The 19273-nt window shown below is 41.8% G+C and overlaps 1 protein-coding gene across 6 annotated transcripts in view; it reads left to right on the forward strand.

Moving 5' to 3' along the window:
- POC1A (POC1 centriolar protein A) overlaps positions 1-19273 on the forward strand; it is a 57374-nt gene that overhangs the window by 24728 nt on the left and 13373 nt on the right. For all 6 annotated transcript variants that reach the window (XM_032698789.1, XM_032698783.1, XM_032698785.1 and 3 more), the window contains 2 exons: positions 4717-4785; positions 7745-7840. In XM_032698789.1, coding sequence (XP_032554680.1) covers positions 4717-4785; positions 7745-7840 — 165 coding nt within the window. The remainder of the gene's footprint in view (positions 1-4716; positions 4786-7744; positions 7841-19273) is intronic.

Below are 19273 nucleotides of genomic sequence, written 5' to 3' on the forward strand. Positions count from 1 at the left end.
TTTACTTGCTCTTGGTGTTTCCTTAATTGTCTTGATCACTTATTCTTTGCATCATTTGCTCTTCTACCCTCTGTCATCTCAATGTCCATCTGTCCAAATGTGACTTGCCTTCTCCTGTGCATGAAGCAGCTGAAAGCACTGCTAACAGTCAGCAGTGACTGCTCTGTTCAGTATTATTTCTTTTATGCCTAGAACTGATGATGCCATGCCTGGGATCCCAGTGTGTTGGTTGCTGCTGGATTTGCTTCTCAGACCTTGTTTCCTCTCGTATCTCCTTTTTCTCTTTTGTTCCAGGACAGTTTGACTGAATGCACTGGCTTATATCTTCTCACTTCTACATCTCCTTTTTTGGCAGTGAAAGAGGAAGCTCTTGTTTAAGTCAACTATTTGCATCCTCTAGATATACCTTGTTCCAGCTCTTGGCACCTCCCTTGCTCTCTTACCTGGCTCTTCTCTACTATGCTTTAGTTTCTCCCAGGATTAAAAAACAAATTAAAAATCTACTGGCATCTTTGACCCCACTTGTCTCTCCAGCTTCCTTCCTCACTGCCTGTCCTTTCATAGTGCAGACAGTACTTCGTTAAACTACTCTCCTCTGGTTTATTCCTGGACTCTCTCCAGCCTGGCTCTTGTTTCTTCTGTTATGCTGAAGCCAAAATGTTGGCTCTGTTCCTAGCTGAAGCCTGGAAGTCTGGCCTCTCTTGACTTGACTGTTGGTGTTGGCCCTGCTGTTGTTAGAGTGATGTGCCTTCTGTGCCCAGCAACTCTGTGGGGAGAAGAGGGTGTTCAGGAGGGATTTCTCCATGATTGTCCAGTCATTATTTTTGGATGGTACACATTCATCTGCTGCCTGCATGCAGGTATGACTGTGTGCTCCAGGCGTGTTTCCATTTCTCCAAACTAAACTCTTGGCCTTTCTCTTACATATTTATTTCAGAGATATCTATTTTTAGCTCTACCCTTGAAAGCTTTGTGTTCGGGGATGCTATTCCTGTTGTCTTATGTCATCCCTGTGTCAGTTGTTCCTGGTGCTCTCAGCATCCCTCCAGTCACTCACTCGGTGTTGTAATCTGTGCCCTGGCTTCGGATCCCATCTCTTGGTGATTAATGCATTCAAGTCATTCAGAATAGTTCTGAACATCTGTTTTGAAGGCCAAACTTAATGTTTTATTTAAGCTGATCAACCTGTGTGTTGCTAGGGCAATAAAGGCCTTGTCATCACTAGCTTCCTTCTGTAGGAAGTGGGAAAACAGGGAGAAGGTGTAATCTCCATCTCTGGGGGTTTCAGTCTGCACTTAAATTGTGTAACATGCTGGACCTCACCTTTCTTACCTATGGAAGTGGGCTCTCACCTGGTGTTTCAGCTGCCATGGCATACATATCTGCCATTGGGAATGCTGCAAAGGACCAGGTTTGATGCAGTTATCCCCTCTGTGTGGCTTCCTTTTTCTTTTCAACTTCTTTGCTGCATCCAGTGTTTGAGTGAATTTTCCTTTTCAAAGCTCTATGGGACTTCATTCCCAGCCTGCCTGTTGCTCTTTCACTAGAGGAGTTGAGATGAATATTAATTAGAGGCAATGTTCTTCTCACTCAACAATTCCAGTGGATGACTTCTTGCTTTCTTCTGTACTTTCCCACAAACTTTCTGCAGCCCTCTCCCAGTACCACGAAAACTGTCGTTATAATCTCAAACTCTACTCAACATACACAAAAGCTTGGTGGTACTCATGTTGCTGACCTGCTGAGGCTAAATAGAAATATTCCTTACTTCTGATTCAGTGTTTCTTGTTGTCCAACCCTTTCTTTTTGCAGCTTGCTGTTTAGTGTAAGGCAAGAACCTGTAGGAATTTGGGGGTTGGTGCTAGCAGCTCGTGTGGAGCACCTGGCACAATGGGGATGCAGACTGGAAATTCTGAACCTCCAGGAGATACTAATAGAAGGCCACTGTATCCTGCTGCAGAGAGAGGAAAGTGATCCTTTAGAGGGTTGCTTCATCCCACAAATTCTAGTTGTGTGGGAAATAAGCTTAAAATATGCAGCTGGTACTTTTTGACACTTTTGATGCAAGCCGTAAGTTAAAAGGAGGGAAAAAGAAGGAAGATTTGAATTCTTCAAATCTTGGACAACTTGCCTGTTGTCCAGGACTTCATTAGAAATCTGTTGGACCTCTGCAGTGCTTACCTGGGAGAAATGGAAGTTAGGCTGTGTCTAATAACTGGCAAGTGTAGCTTTTTATTTTTGTGTGGTGTGTTTATATTAAATTGCAAGAGTATTTGGCAAGCTATGTTGCTACAGCAAACCTGTTATATCTGGGAAGAGTTCTGTGAGTGTATGTAGCGGGAATACTTTTCACTTAATTCATGTCAACAAATCTGTGGAGGATGTTGTGTCTATGGACTTGTTTGTTCCCTTTCTTTCAATTTATAAAGGCACATTCAGTCTTTGATATAATTTTCTATTTTGGGAGGAATATGTTCTGTTGAACTTTTTTTCCCTTAAGAATGCCATGACTTTGGAGTCAGTTCATTGCCTGTTTTGATGTGATTTGTTCTGTGCCAGATTTTGTCTAAATACACTGAAATATTTAGACTGATAAAAATATTTTTGGGAAACGTTGCTCCTCTCCAGTGTTCCTCACTTGTGCTCGTTCCTGAACACTTTGTCTTGGATTTTTTTCTGCCCTCCTAACTTTGGTTTATTATAGTCAGAGTGCAGCTTCTCTTTGCTCAGCTCTGCTGCCTTGGAGCAATATTCACCACTGCAGTTTTCTGGCTATGTAGTTGTTTCTGCCCTTTCTTACTAGTTGTTTGTCTTTTGCTTTTGCAATTTTAGAGCTTCCATTCCTGACAGTGGTGTCGGGAGAGAGCTGAACTGCTGGGAAGGGTGGGTGGGAATAAAGGCAGAGGCTCAGCTGATTGATGGCAGTGTCTTTGATTTGAAATATCTAACCCAGTCACTGCTGTGTCACTTGAACAAGCTTAGTCACAGTAATGAGTTCATTTTGAAATTGCTGCTACTAGATCATTTCTGGCAAGTTCTCTTGTGTGAGGTGTTGCTATTAGAAGACCTCAAAACATTTTGAAATTTCCCTGCAGGTGAAATGATAACATGGAAATACCTTAATGTGTTTTAAGGAAACTAAAACTCTTCACACTGGGAGTTACCACATCAAGGTCTAGTTTTGCTGGCATAACCTTGTGCCAGCATGTTTGGAAACCCACAGGACTGTGGGACACAGGTTGCAGTGAGAGCTGGCTGCTTGATGCAATCTTTGGGTATTTGTTTACTTCCAGGATTTATAACAGTAAGTTCTCTGTAACGAAGGAGAGAAAGAAGGGAAACCAGAAACAAACTGGACCTGACGTTTCCATGTGATGCCCATTGGGAAGATATGGACTCCTAATTGAATAGTCTCTCCTCGCAACTTGATACAGAGTGGGGAGAAGCTTCTTACTTGTATTCTGAGATACATGATCTTACTTGAAAGAGGATACCTCTTATTCTGAGGAGGTGTATGATGGTGTGGCGGAGTTTTCTGGGGGTTGTTGTGACTTTTTTGTTTGTGTTTTGGTGTTTGGTTTTGGTGTTTCCCCCATCAGTCCCCCCGGCTTATCGATGCCATAGGAAGTTCTCATTCCTACCTCTGCCCATTTCAGCCTGGAAAAAGCTCTTGCCTTAGGATGTTGTGCAAGGGAATGTGCTGAGCAGCTGACACAGAACTCCACGATCTGGGTTCTCGGCTGTTTATTCCGAGCGGAACAATTTGTCTGTTGTGCCTGTGCTTGAACACATGTAACCATTTCCCAGCTCTGTTTAACCTGCCTCATCCTTCCCACGTGCACCTCCTGTGTGCTTGCTGGGAGGTTGAAACACATTGAACCAGGTGTGTGGTGTGACGTGTGTGCTGCTGCTCAGGCAGTGCTGTAGCACTCGGCAGCATTTGAAGCCTCTCAGAACTGACTGTTTCATGCACGAGGCTTCTTCAGAATGTGAGTGCTTGTGCTGTGGGAAGATGATCCTGGATGCATCAACTCTGGCATCTCTTCTGTAAAACTGGTAGGAGAAAAGCAGTTTAATCCAGCCTTCTATTCTTCAGTGAAAAACCTTGCAACTAACACAAACCTGCATGGATCATTAGGCTGCAGCTTAAAAATGACAAATGATGGTATTGTAAGGAGTGCCTGTCTGCTGCAGGTGCCTGCTTGGTTTGAAACCTCTGTCCTTCCTTGGACTTGACTTAAATTTCTTGACTTAAAATGCTTGTAACCTTGGCCTAATTAATTGGTGCAAGTTGATTGCTGTGGTTGATAACTGGTCAAGCATGTTTTGAAGTTAATGTGATGGTGCAGAAAGCAAGAGCTTTAAGCATTGGGTCTTCTGCAATGAGGAGTTTGTATGGAATGTTTGAGGGGAACAAGGAAAAGCCTGACTCTGTAAAAATGATTTTGTTCCTGTGTCTGTTTTAATGTCATGGATATTGAAAAGTGGCTATCTTAAATTGGGGGCAAAAGTGTGGGAAATGCTAAGTTGCCAGCAAGCTTAGCATCTTAATTGTGGCCCATTTACCCGACAGGTAAGAAAGAGCTTTCCAAATTTTGCCTTTAGTTTGCTGAATGTCAAATGAGAAATACCCTGTAAAGCTGCAATGAATGGAACTTTATAACACTTTGTTTTCTTTTATGTTTTTTTAAACCTATCTTTTAAATGTGTTTGCAGGGCCCAGCCACCTGTGTAGCATTTTCAAGATCTGGAGACTTATTTGCTTCTGGAGGGTCTGATGAACAGGTATCTGATTCATTTAGTTTGATTGTTTTGTGCCTTGTAGCTACTGTTTCTTGGCATCTTACTACTTTCAAAGAGAGAACAATTATTAAAAAGAGTGAGAGATATTAAACACAGTCTCTTCTCACTGAGGAAGCGTTTCAGCTGGATTCTGTGGGAGTGAGTATGTACAACAGAGGAAATATTGCCCTATATATGGCCCTTGTTACATGCCTTTCTGAGGCACCTGCTGCTGGGGAATAGGTCAGGTGGGTGTACAAATGGCTGTGATGAGGTACTTTGAATATAAGGCTGTGCTGATGGATTGGCTCCTGATCTGCCACTGGCTAGATCTGAGACACAGGCATAAGGACAAGGCAGGCAGGGATGCTTCCCCCTGAACACTCTTCCAGGCTCCACTGATCTACAGTGCTCTGTATTTGACATTCCTAATGCTCTCCTTCTCCCACAGGTTTGTCCTCAGTCTTATTGGAGATGCTGTGGCTGAGCCATCTCCAGTGACTGAGACCAAGTGGGTTTGAGTCTGATCAGACATGAATATCTCCTGCAGGCCTCTTTCTTAATGGGAGCCTGGTGCAGAGCTGTGCTAGTGCTGCAGTTGCACAGCTTTTTAGGTCAGAATTGGGCTTTTCTCTGCTTGATATGTGCACAGTGATGAAAGCCTGGGTGTCTTGTACTGCCAGTAAAGAGTTTTGTGGATGGAGCAGGAGGGGAGATCCCTTCCTTTTACTTCTGGTTCTGAGTTATGATCCAGACGCACATTTCTTTAAAAGCTGCTGGGGTTTGTTTTCCATTGTCAGTGGGGAAAGACAAAAATATATCCTGTGTGTCTGGACCATGTTTTCAGTTGTATGCTCTTAAGAAGGAAACCAATAATCCCAGGGTTGTTGCTCATGCCAGTTCCGTGAGTCACTGCATTTTAACTCTGTTTTCTAAATTTGCTGGGATAGGTGGCATAGGTTGTCATCCTGTCTCTTTAAGACCACTTTTTATTAAAGGCTTTAAACAGACTGTTTTGAAGAGATTCATCCTGGTTTTTGTCTTACAGAATTATATTGAGGTCACTAGATAAAGGTTTGCTCTTGAAGTGCTTATCTAACACAAGAAATAAATAATGCCTGTTTGCTGTTGTTTCTTTCTTCCTTAATAAAAGCCTTGATATAGCTGGAAGCTGCACTTCATTATTACTTATTTTCAATAGAAAACTTAAGAAATTTTATTTATCTTCGATTTCTAGGCATAGCCAAGAAGCTGACTCATTATTTGTTTCATTTTGAGCTTAAAAGGATGTATTAGCCTACATTTCTTTGTTGTGTAAAGCAGATTCTTTTGAAAGGCTTGTGTTTTGTCAGCTCCTTTGTCTCTTCTGTGGTTGGCATTTCTTTAAGCCAAAGTAATGCTCATTGCAAAGTATCACTTGGTGGTGTTAAACTGAAACTTTGACTGGCAGTGCCTCCCTGGCAGGGTGCTTTATACAGGTATGTTCATGGCAAGGGGTCCTAACAAACTTCTTTGGCAGCCCTTGCCACTGGAGCTCGAGTTTGTGGTTTTGTATGCATGTATTGGGAAGGGTGGCTCTTGGCTCTCCTATTCTAGGCTTCCATGAAGGAACTGCCTCTCTCCTTTTGGATTTGTATCTGAAAATGCAGGCAGTGCTTCCTTTTGTGCATGGAGAAAAAACTTTACCTTAAAATATATATATATATGTACTAAAAACAGAATTAGCCCTAAATTGGCAGTTGTGTACATGCAAGAAGCTTTTTCAGTGGAATGGACCTTGTTGAATGCTGGCTTTCTGAATCAAAGAGAACCACAACAAATAATTATCAGGAGCATCTCTGCAGGTCAAAAAGGATTTTTTTGTGTGGTGGTTTAGACAGGTGGCCTCTCCAAAAGAGCATACTTAATTACTGAGCTGCAAACAGGACTGTTACATGGGCCTGTGCTGCAAATATGTGCTGGTTTTAACAGTGTTTGAAGACATGGACTGACTTCAACCCAAAGTAGTGGTCTGAGCAAGGATCCATTTTTCTGTCACCAGTCTTTACTGAGCTGTGTTGCATTGGTCTTAATCCCCAGGTCAGACTAAGTGGCAGTGCCCATCTTTGTTGTAATAGCATCTTTGGTAGCTGTGAAGAGGCAATGTATACAATTAATATACATTGTATAATCTACACAATAAAAGAGCATCACTTTTTGTCCTGTTACACAATGGAATGGCCTCATTGGTTAACCATGCAACTGCAAAAGAAAAATACTTTCATGTGAAGCAGGGATGAAAATTTGCAAATGAAGAATAAACACTGATGTTTCTGATAACCAAGATGAGCTGCCTGGGTTCTTGGGTGTCTTTTAGACCTCTGAAATAGCTGATTGATTGCTCTTCAACTTCTTTAGACTGGTAGGGACACTGCTAAGGGTTTTACTCCATGAATTTGCTCATGATGTGCTGAAGTGATTTATGTGTTAGAGGCCTCTCTTCTGAAACCAGTACTGTGTTACAGAGAGCAGGGGCCTGTAAGTGGGATCTAAATTTGGTATTGAGTTGACAAACTAGCTCAAGATCTCTAATGCTAGTCTCAGTACTAACTCTTCCTCCAAATGAGTCTCATGATAAATGAGTGACTAGTTGTTTGTGGTGTGGCTGATAAGTGTTATAATGCCAAGCATGGTATTTTAAAATATTTGTGGTTTAATGCTGTATTCTGCATGTTGCTTTGAAGTTTTCTAGGTCATTCTAGTTTCATGATGTTCTTAACCCAAAGAATGTTGGAAGAGGTCACTTACCCATTGAGAACTCAGTTAAGCTAAGTCTGTATTCAGTAGCATATTTACAAACAACATCCTTAATTTAATCCATGGCAGAGCTTTCCTAGGTAAACTCTTCTCTGATGTGTTAGCAAAATTGTCCCTTAAGCAAACTTTGATAGAAAATTTTAATGGAGTCAATTTTCTTCTGCAGGTGATGGTGTGGAAGACCAACTTTGATGCAGATTATGGTGATGCACTGAAAACACAGAAGTCTTGCAGTACTGTGGATGGGTCCCATCACACTGGGGTAGGTCAGCGTGCAGTAATTGTGTAGAGTTCCTTCTCAGAACACTTTCTGCAGCTTGGAAGTGTCTGACTCAGGTGATTGAACTGTAGAACCATCTTTACTTGGTATTTGTTTGAGCTGGAGGATATCTCTTTTTAACTCACATTGTTTGCTTTGTTTAACTGTACTTCATAGGAAAGTTATCTATAATGATTTTAAAAGGGACATAAGCTTAGTGCATGGATGGATGTGTTTTTTTATTAACAGCCTCTATTTAAGAATCCGTGGTAGGCTTGAATGATAGTTCACAAAAAAGCAGATGTGAGGAACAGCTGAAGCTGGTAAAGAAAGCAAACAAAACCAGAGGTTGCTTAGTGCAAGGTGAGTGGGAGAGGATGAGAGAAAGCAGTCACAGGAGGAAGGAGGACATGAAAGTATTTATTGATCCTTGGCTGGTTTTGGCTAAATCTGACTTCTTCCTTTTCCTCCCCTCCACTGTTCTAACTCTAAAGCTATGCAGGCTATGAAACCATCAGTCCAATGACCTCTTTGTTTATTAGCCTATTGAACTGGTGTAACTTTGAACTCTATCTGCTTTAATTTAAAATATGGTGTAGTGTAATTCTGGGCTGAAATACAGCAGAGACAAAGAAAACCTTTCTGGGAAAAAACCCGCTGATTTCGGTTTGTAACATTCCAGTGAGTGGGTTAAATAATGTAGACAAGGTGTTGGCTAATGGCAGATGATAGGTTTACCCTTCTCTGTGCCAGAGCATATTATCCAGTAGTAATTTAAGGAAAGGAAGAAAATGTCTGATCTCTTCTAAAACTTAGTTCTTCATTGTAAAACCTCCTAGGATGTCCATTTAAGGGAGCTACTGAGCAGATCCCTTGAACAGTGACTAACCACCCTGAACATCTGTCCCTCTAACAAAACTGTTCCCTTGTGGAAGAGGGTTTACCTGGCAAAACATCCAATAAGTGCTGCTGGGACCAGCTGTTTGTGTGCTACTGACAGGCAAATCCATGTCATGTGGTGGTGGCTGATAAGGGTTTGCTCTGAGCTGTGGGAAAGAGGGCACAGGGTATTCTGTGGGGTGTAATATGTTGGTTTGGGCCAGGTGCTGTGTTTTTGCAGAGGGCAAAATGAATCCATTTTGAGTCATGTGGCAGAGACACACTTTGGTTTGGGGACCTAAATTACTTCAAAGGAGTATTTTGAACTGCCACCCAAATGCAATCTTTGGCTTGGGCATGCAGCATGGGAGCTGCAAAATATAACTACTACTTAATATCCTTGTATTAAGGGCAGTTACAATTGCTAAAGTTAGAAGGGGAAGAATAAACAATGCCCTCTGAGAGCTTGTTTTGAATACCCCAGGTTAAGATTAAATTTAGAATTGATCTGAAATGTTCTTTGCTGTTAAAAAGAAGCTGATATCTCTGAAAACGTCTTGGTTTGCTATTTAGATATAACCTGAGCATGAAAGTCTTGGCTCTGTAATAACTTGTCCATTCATGGCAGTCTACTCTTTTCTTCCAAGTGAATGCTATGACTTGTATCTTTTAGAAACACATCATGCTGGGCTCGTTAAGAGTACCCTCAATGCAAGACTTAAACTTCACTGTATATTAATTTCTTTCTTGTTTTGAGCCAAATGCTTGCTTTTTTTAATAATGAATTACTTATTTTGGTGGGTTTTGTGTAGTTGAGATGGTTATTTTTCCCATCAAATTCAGACTTTGACACTGCCACCTGCAGATCTTGATTTCATGCCAAGGTCACCTTTTCCTTCAATCAAAAGTGAAGTTGCTCCTTCTTTCTCTACTCCTGTGTTAGTGTGCCAGGATTCTGCCAATTGAATAATCCTGAGATTTTGCAAACATTTCAGGATGTAACTATATTTAAAATAGGCATATAGGTTATTATTTAGTTTTTACGTCCCTAAAATATATGAACACAGTATTCTCAATGCATCTTGGACCTGTGTTCACCTTTAAGTCCAAAAGAATATTTTTCCCAGGAGAGCTTATGCTTTTGTGTAGCTGTATAATTTTTGTTAGACCTTGTTAAAGAACAGATACAAATGAAAACAGTGGCTGTATAAAACCACTCAGTGCAGTAACTGGTTTCTCCTTGGGAGAGTCTGACTTAGATCCAAGAAGAAATAACTGAACACAGACATCAAAATGAGTTTGTCATCAAGATGAATAGGAAGAAAAAACAATCCTAAATAACCTGTGGGATAAGAGTCATGAAATACTGTTGGGGTTGGTGAGCTTGAAAACAAACTTGCTCAAAATCAATTTTCACTTCCATAGCAAGAAGGAGACTGGAGCCTTTAGAAGATGCTGGTTTTTGAGGCAGTTGGTTCAAGTTCAGTGTAAATCAGGGTATTGGACGTGTTTGTAACAACAGATGTAAACTTCAAAGTTGCTTTGCCCACCTGCTTCTGTTTGCTGTAAATATATGAGGCTTGGAGATGCAGCTTCCTTTGAAAGTAAAACTGATCCATGCAAGGAATAATGGAAATGAAAGAGAAGGTCACAGTGAGCAGGATTTGCAGTCATGACTGTGGTGTAAAAGCAAAGACATGAGAGTGTGATAGAACACTAAAGCTGTCAGAAGTGAATTATAAACATGTTAGCATAGATGTGAGACTGTAAATGTTAGATCAGAAGTAGTGCCTCTGCAATGAATGCTTACTCTTAAATGATAAGTTAACAATTGTTGCTATTAAGTATTGCATAATCACCTTGAAAGCCAAGGTTCAGGGCAAGCTCTCCTGATGTGTGTGGTGTGAAGCTGATGGGAAGAAATCACATCTTGCAATCCCGTGTCTTGATCCCGTGAGCGTGCTTGCTTTGATCTAGAATCTAAAGGGTAAGAGTAAATTCATACTTAATGCTGCAATATTGAGTGGTGAGGAAAGTCAGAATGAGAGGTGTGGATTTTGCATGTATTCTGAAAAATATGGGATCTTATGCCTGTCTGTGGTGAGTAAACTGTGAGCATTTGGGTCTGTCTGTGTGAGGAGTTGTGTAGGATCAGATCAAAGGACGTGTTCACTGTTCTGAAATGTTTTGAAAACATTCATCATACAATTTATTTTTTCCAGGGAGGGCAGATAATGTGTTGTATTTTGGGGGTTTGGTGGTGGATTTTTTTTTTTTTTTTTTTTTTACAAATACAAGGAAAGCTTTGTATGTGCAGTTACAGCTGATGTGAGTGTGCAAGAACACTTATTTCATTACACCACAGATTTGCTGCTATTGTTGACCAGTTCCAGGAAGGCTGTGTATGGTCAAGTGTCATGAGCAAATGCTGAAAGTTTGATGTCACATGGACAGTTAGAAAGTGCTTGTGTGTTCATCTAAACTTGTACTCTGAAACTTATGAATAAAACCAGCGTATAAGTTAAGTGGGCAAACAGTTTTTCCATGCAATATTATGGAAAATAGGAAATATTCATTGATGTAGAGATTCTTTGCTCAAGTTTAAACACAAACTTGTGTTTGTTTGTGTAGGCATGTTGTAACTCTATGCAAAATATTGTTTTGCAAAGGAGGAGGCTGATGAGGAGACTTTGGCCTCAGCCTCTGCATATAGCTTTCTAAAAAAAAAATACCTTAAAGCTTGTTTGTGTTGGAGTACCTCAGAAGCAAAGCTGTCTTGAACAGGAGCAGTAGGGGCTTCACATGTCCAAAAGGATTGAAATGTACAGGCTGCAAGGATTGTGGGTGGTCTGTTATCTCAACTAACAGTATCCTGTCGAGAGAGGTACCTGGTACAGCAGAACGTAAGCTTACAGGTGATGGGGAAGTGTTTCTCCTTCCACTGCAGTTGTACATTCTGCAACCAGAGAACTTATGTAGCTTAGTTTACAGTTCCTGATAGGACTCTGAGACCTGCTCACATGAGTGGATGTGCAGGCAGACTCAAAAACAGGCAATCCCTTGGTAGGGCTGTGTGGGAGACATGGGCAGAATTGCAGAGCTGTTCTTTGACACTCTCTTGCCAAGAAGTCTTTCTGCTCTTCTGAAATTCAGGAGCACGAATGTTTTCAATATCTGTAGCTGCTATGAAGTTCAGTGGCACTCACCTGTGGAGATACCAGGTTTGTAAGCATAGCAGACCTTCCCAAAGGGAAGCTTGGGAAGAGCAGCACTTCAGCAGAAAGGACTTTGAAACGAGTAAGTAGCCTGTGACTCTTCAAATGTGTCTTTCAGTTAAGACAGACATTTAGGCCTCTTTTTTCTCTGCTGGGTTTAGAACTTTCTCCAGGCATTGGACTGTACTTATTTCTTCAGTGATATTTTAGTCCTGTTGAATAGTGTTGGAGACTAATTCTGAAAAACGTGATCTGATTATAAAGTTGTCTGAGTCCTATAACTGAGTGTCCAGAGCTGACTCCACCTCTCTCCTCTGCTGGTTCCTTTTGTTTGGTGACCTCGGGTGCCTGCTGTGCTCAGCCCGTGGTCTCCGTGCTGACTGCAGCAGTTCACTCTGTCAGCCACTGTCCTTATGTAAACAAATTCCTCCTGAATTACTCACAGGCCAGATGTGCCTCTTTTTTTTTGACCTTTTGGCTTCCAAATTGGTAACTATGTCTAATTTTGGCATCCGTTAATACTTATGAATCCTTTTGTACTTTTTTTTTTGCTTTTTTAATTGCTGTGAAATTCCCTCCTGGGAATCAGTTTCATTCCATAGAGCTGCAGCTCTTTGCAATTGGATGTGAATGTGTGTTGTCATTTGCACCTCCTCCACCCCTTTCTATTTATTTATTTTTAAGCATTGTAAGGGAGGAATCCTGTATTCAACAGCATGGCTCCAACCTTTCAGCATACATGTGGTCTGCAAATTACTATTTTTCCTGATCTGCTGTCACCTTACTTTCCTGAGCATTCCCACTCCAGGAAGCTTTAGTCTGGTGCATGGTTGTCTTCCTCCTGGAATAGGTAGGTAGAGTATTTGCTTATCAGAACAGCAGTGTAATGAGTGCTCAAGATGTTTCCACTGCTCTTGCTATGATTGATCACAGGATGCTCAGGAGCTTTCCCCATGTCCTCTCAAGCAGGGTGGTTGTGGATGGTTACCCATCCTTTCACTGAAGGAATCCCACTTACTGTTGCAAGATGTGATCTTGTAATGGTTTTGCAAGAAGACAGAGATTAAACAGGAGCAGAGATTCTGGTTGACATGGCCTGGCATGTGCACTTGCAGCCCAGAAAGCCCAACATGTCTGGGCTGCATCAAAAGCAGAGTGAGGAGCAGGGCAAGGGAGGGGATTCTGCCCTTCTACTCTGCTCAGGTGAGACCCCACCTGTAGTGCTGCATCCAACTCTGGGGAAGAAGGACAGTGGACCTGTTGGAGCAAGTCCAGAGGAGGCCACAATGATGGATCAGAGGGCTGGAGCACCTCTCCTTTGGGATTGTTCAGCCTGGAGAACAGAAGGATCTGGGGAGATCTTGGAGCAGCCTTCCAGTACCTAAAGGGTCTATAAGAAAGCCGGAGAGGAACTTTTTACAAGGGTCTGTAGTGACAGGACAAGTGGCTTGATGAAGAACATGAGAGAGAGGAAAAGGCAGGGCATAGGCACCCTCAGCTTGGCTTTCCAAGGAGCTCTGAATGGCCTCAACAACTTGCAGCAGCTTTGCCTGGTAGTGGATGGGAGCAACTGTGCTGCTACAACTGTTTTCCCTTGTGTTCTGGTTTGACAAGATTTCTCGCAGAAATAAGAGGATCAGCTTTTAATTTCTGTCATCTTACAGTGAATAGATTTGTTCTTAGACTCTGGAACAATAAAGGCGAGTCCTGACAAGTCATTATTGGTCAGAATAAAAATTGCCTTTTAAGTTCAGCATCTCAGGCTAATTAATGTAAATTCTCCCACTTAGGTTGCTGCTGTTTGTGACTTGTTTTAATGCTTGAGTCATAATTCAAAGAGAAGAGACAGAGGCAAGATTTATATTTTTTTCTAGGCTGCTATTCTGTGTCAGCTTTGAGATGGATGAAGATAGCTCAAGCTGTACAGAAAAGTTTCTAAGATCTCAAACTTTTCTGCTAAAATCCAAACTCAAGCAAGAGTAATAACAAATGGGTGTTATAGTATATGTCTGCACATGATTACATGTGTATATGTACATAGCATGCATTTTTATACATAAGTAACAAATGTGCACATGATAGGTATGTTACACAGTATATTCATTCCTATTTCACTGGAAAGAGGCAAATTATTCTGATTAAGGGAATCAGCTGGAAGTTGTTTTCCTTGTTTCAGGAGATCACTGTGTGTGTTTTGCTTCTTGCCTTGGAAACTGATGCTTTTGGTATAAGAGAACCTGTAGCTGGATAAACACTTTATTTTGGTGTTTGGCTGCTTTTTCTTGGGAGTTTTTCCCCAAGAAAACAGGATGGGGGAGTTCAATTCTTGGTGAAATTTCTTACTAATAGTTTTCATATTTATCTTTTTGTTCCTCTAGTGCCTTGTTTCCACACAAAACTGTTCATTTGAGATTTTTGGTGCTGTTATTTTCCAGGAGCAGTGTTAGAATAGATGAGCATCACCTGTACAACAAAGCTTAATTATTCCATATTGAGTTCTGGAAAACCTCTTCTTATCTCCTAAGAAAACACTAGGACTGAGGGGAGGGGAAAATTGGTTAAGGGAGGTAAAATGCCTAAGCAGAGTGGGAAAATACAAATCTAAAATGTTGAAGGCTGTCCTTAGCTTTTTCTTCTTGAGAAATACAAACCTGCTTCATTTTTCAATTTTTTTTTTAACAGTTGGAAGTCCTCAAGTTTTACCTGTCCATGCTCTCTTTCACTGGGCTTGCCATGATTGGCATCACTGTTCCCTGTTTTCACTCATCACAGCAATGCCATTTGTGCTTTTGGAAATGTAATACATGCAAAACTTTCCTGTGTTTCCTCAATGTTTGTAGAGGACTTTTTAGCCGTTTAAAACGTAACTCAAATTGGAAAGGAGCTGACTATTGAAGATTAGTTCCTGTTATCACTTTCTTCTTTTAGTAAGACTGTTAATTACTGTAGTATTGCATTATTACTAATCATTTGGAAGCCCAAGCTTTGTTAAGAGTTACGTTCCTTACAGTTTTTGGGTTGTGGTGATCCTCTCTGCCAGAGCTTATCAGGAACTGCAGCTCCTGTTCCTTCCAGTGCTACTTCTCCTTGGAAATCCTTCTACTTTTTGTATAAAACAGAGATCACAGCACGAAAAACAATGAACCTGCTCTTGGCTGGCTCACAGCCAGTTGGTGCCATGGTACATGCAGTGACATTCAGTGTAAACTGACTGGGAAGCATGGACAGCACAGCTCAGATGTGTTTGGCAGCCTGCAGAGATGCTTGTTACCTGAAGTTACCTCCAAAACCACGGTACTAATGTCTGTCCTGATTTAAAGGTGACACTTTCAGACTGTGGAGGTAAGTTAACTGGGCTGACAGCGGACCACAGAGTGAGGTCACTGAAACGTGGGAGGGGAACAGCTTTCCCCTGCTGGCAGGCAGGAGCAGGGTGAGGGCTGGAGGCTGCCCAGCAGTATCACTTGTGGAGATGGGATGCTGGTATTTCTGCAGTGCAAGTTTCGCCTTCTCTGTATGGACACGCAGGTTTTGTGCGTGTTTGAGTACCTTAGCTTGCCATTAGCTGTTTCCCCTGATTCTTCTGGGTGTTTTGGTCAGCAGAGATCAATGCTGTGATGCTGCTTCCCTTAAAATACACAAACCTGCTTCATCCAGCTGCCTCTGCCAGTGGATCACTTAGCCGTTGGCACAAGAGTGCCTTGGAATTTAAAGAGATTTGAGATGTACCTATTACCTCTAGTTCTTCTTGAGGTTATCAGAAGCTTTGTATTTATGGGTTTATGGCAAAACATGGCTGTTATGGTAGAGGTGTCAAATTTTAGTGGCTTAACTTGGTAGCATCAATAGCGAGGAGGGTTCTGTGTAAATAATTTCTGGCCTCTGGCATATCAAACCCAACATTCCTTTTGTCTGAAGCAAAAATAAAAGGGAAGTGATGTTCTTTTCACATCCCTTCTCTTTTTTTCTCTCTCTCTCCCTCCCCAGTTCCCTTTGTTATTGCAACTTGAATCCTGAAATAAGATGTGAATGGTCCCATAAATTGTTTCACAGAGCTAATTTAACTTGTATCCTATTTCTGGTTGTTACCTTCTGCTGGTTTGGACAGTAGATGTGGAGTAATGTGCAAGTCTTGAAGAATGTGATCTCTCCAGAAATATCAGTGCTGCCTTGAGGAGGGGATGCTTTTCCAGGCTAGGGGAATGAGCTTGTGCTCAGAGAGCTGTGTTCAGTCCATGATATTCTGTAGGTAGCAGGGAGGACTGAGGCTGCCTCTCAGCTTTTCAGGAGCCCTCCAGTCTAGCACGGTGTGTGTACTCCATCTGACCTTCCTGTGGAGCTTACCTTGAAGCTAAAATGCTTCCACTGGATGTCACTGTTGCTCTTGGAGAACACATTTAAAATATCACTTTACCTGTGGTGAAAATGACTCCTTGAAATAGAAGACTCTTAATGGTATTTCTGTCTTCTTTTGGATTAGTAGGATTGGAGTCCAAATGAACAGTGTACACCACCTTTGGGATTTTTCTGCTTTTAGGAGAATTTTTTTCAGCTAAGATAGTGAATTTAATTGCACTTAGTGAGTTTTAATACACTGAATGTCCGTATTGAATTGAATACATTGGATGTATGTGTTGGTTAAAGGGAATGCTGTCTTTCTAAATACTTGAAAATTAAGTCTAGACTACATCATATTCCCTTAAAAAGCACAAAGACAAAACCCCCAAAGCAATGTGAAAATTGATTTAAAGAGACTTAAAGGTAGAGCTGAACCTACCCCCCTTGCATCACTTGGTTCTTCCCTTCCAGTGGAAAAAGGTGAGGAGAATGGAAAAGTATTTCCTCTGGATTGAATTGTAAGAATCCTACACTTTATTAGTAGGTGTAAAATTCAGGGAGGAGGTTATTGTATCAATATATCTTCTAACTATCACAATTTAAAAAGCAAAATGGCATTTTTTTAATTGTCCCAGCCAGTTCACTACAGATGCACATGTGTTGTGTAGTTAAAACTTTCCCCCTGCCCCCCCATTAGCACTGTAATTCCTGGCCAGAATGCTGTTTAGCCAGAACAATTTTTGTAAGAGGCTCAGTAAGAGACCTCTGGAATGAAGGCTGATTAATTTTCCCCTTCCCCCAAGTAGTTGCACTGTGCTGTCTTTAAGTGGTTGCTATAAATAAATCACTTCTGTTTTCCCTTTGTCACTGAGAGCTGTATTGTATTCAGAAACTGCTCATCTATTCTTCCTTTAATGTTCAGCTGCTCCTTGCTCTACTCCCAGGGCTTAATATGCAGATGTTGTAATAAGATATTTAATGGCAAATACATTTGTTTGGTTGTGCCAAATGAATTGCGCACTTGAACTCTGACTAAAATAAATTTAAACCTCTGCAGCAGTGTCATTGTTTCTGGTGCCTGTCCCCAGCATTCAGCTGGCACTTTACCTTGCAGGTGAGTCAGATGAGAGCACAGGCATCTCTCCCTGTAGTCATGATGTTCCTTGGTACTGAGACTGACACAATTCTCTATTTTTGCAATGTTTTTCTAAATCTGTTAGAATTTAAATCACCGATGGCTGGCTCAGCACATGATACAGATTGCCTTTAGGAGAAGGGTGGCAGTAGTTTGGTCTGTAAGGGTTTTCTTTTTCATTCTTAGGGACAGGAGCTGATTTAATCTGCTTTTACAAAATTTGAAAATGTTTTTATCTGGGGGCAATTTGATTCTTCCTCAGCTGGGTGCACACTTCCTTTCGAGTGCCTTTAGGTACTAGTAGGTACAGGTTGTATTCTGGCTGTTAAAGGAAAGTTTCCAAACTTTCCCCTCTTTTGTTAAACTGTGAAGTTTAACACTTCAGTTTCTCTGCCTGTTTGTGGGCAGTGACTCAAAGTACTTCTGTAGGTGTGGGTGTTGGATACTTGGCCTTTGTACCTGCTGTGGCAAGGGGGGGGGGTGGGTTAGGCAGGGTGTGCTTGTTCCTAGAGCTGAATATTCAAAGCCCTTGGTCAGTTGAAAGCCTCCCCTGTGGAAGTCACTGCAGTGACACACTGACACAGTTTATTTACTGGCTGGCTGTGTCCCTCTCTGAGACAGATGCACTAACTCAGAACCTCAGTGCTGAAGGCTGTAGCTACATTTATCTGGATGATGATGATGATGGGCAGTAAGGAACCTTTCAAGAAGTGATGTTTGAAATGGGACAGCCATATTTTCATGCCTCTGGTTTTAATTGTAGATACACTTCTGTTCTTGGGGGTGCTGCCACCAGTGAGTACCTTCAGGAGCCCACATGGCCTTGCTGGAGGTGGCTTGCTTGGCTTTTTGTGGAGGTGGCACAAAGCCTGTGAGCTGAGCAGTGTGGCATCTGACAGCTCTGCCCCTGGCTGCAACTTGACATGGAGGGACCACCTGACCCCTAAAACATCAGTGTAGGAACATCTCTGCAGCACTGCCCTTGCAAATATGCCAGACTCTTAAACTCTGTGGAGTGTAGCAAAGAGAATATCAACTCTTGAGTTCAACCCAGAAGCTTTTTATGAAAAGCTATCTGACGTGCTATAAAGATGGAGGGAGATCTGTCGGTACAGTCATTCTTCTGCTTCTGTGAGTCAGCTTGTTCTAATGGGTTTTGAAGTGGATAGCTCATCATCATTTAGGTTTTTTAAGTGCAGGTTGTATGCAGTGTTAGCTCACTCAAATTTCTGCTGTGCCGTGATTGACTGGCCTGAAGTTACATCATCAAAATAGGCTAGTCAGCCTTAAAATAGCAAGAAAATAGGTTTTTTGATGCTAGTTACCCATTGAAAAGCAGGGGTTTGTGGGGTTTGCTTGTTTTTACTTTTAAATATAAGCAGCAAGTAGCAGGTTTGTAAGGCTGGCTTTATCTCATCTCTGCAAGAACATATTTTAGTTGATTGAATCAATGCACAGGTGAGCAACATGTGGCTCTTGGGCTACCTGCAGCACAGGAGTGGTTGGAGTGTGGCTCCCATGCCGAGGCTGTTCAGCGTGACCTGGAGTGTGGGCTGTGTTGGCCAAGAGCCTGTAGATAATCCAAATTATTCAAGCAAGTGGGAGGAAGCAAATTAGCAGAGGCCGGTGTGGCTGGTACCACCTGATACCCAGCTGCATCCCAAGCCTGTGGTGGAGCAACAGGGATCCCTGAGGAGCAGTTGTTAAATGTATCCATTAAAGCTTTCCCTTCCTTTCCTGCTCCTTATGCAAAACTGGCCTTGTGATGCTTGGCTGTTTGAGGATGGTTTGGTTGCAGGGTCTGGAAGAGCAGTCAGCCCTTACCAGCAGCAAGGCATCCTCCTGGCAAAGCTACTCCTGCTGTGGCCT

Source organism: Chiroxiphia lanceolata, chromosome 11, assembly GCF_009829145.1.
Source record: "Chiroxiphia lanceolata isolate bChiLan1 chromosome 11, bChiLan1.pri, whole genome shotgun sequence".
In the NCBI taxonomy this organism is placed as follows: domain Eukaryota; kingdom Metazoa; phylum Chordata; class Aves; order Passeriformes; family Pipridae; genus Chiroxiphia; species Chiroxiphia lanceolata.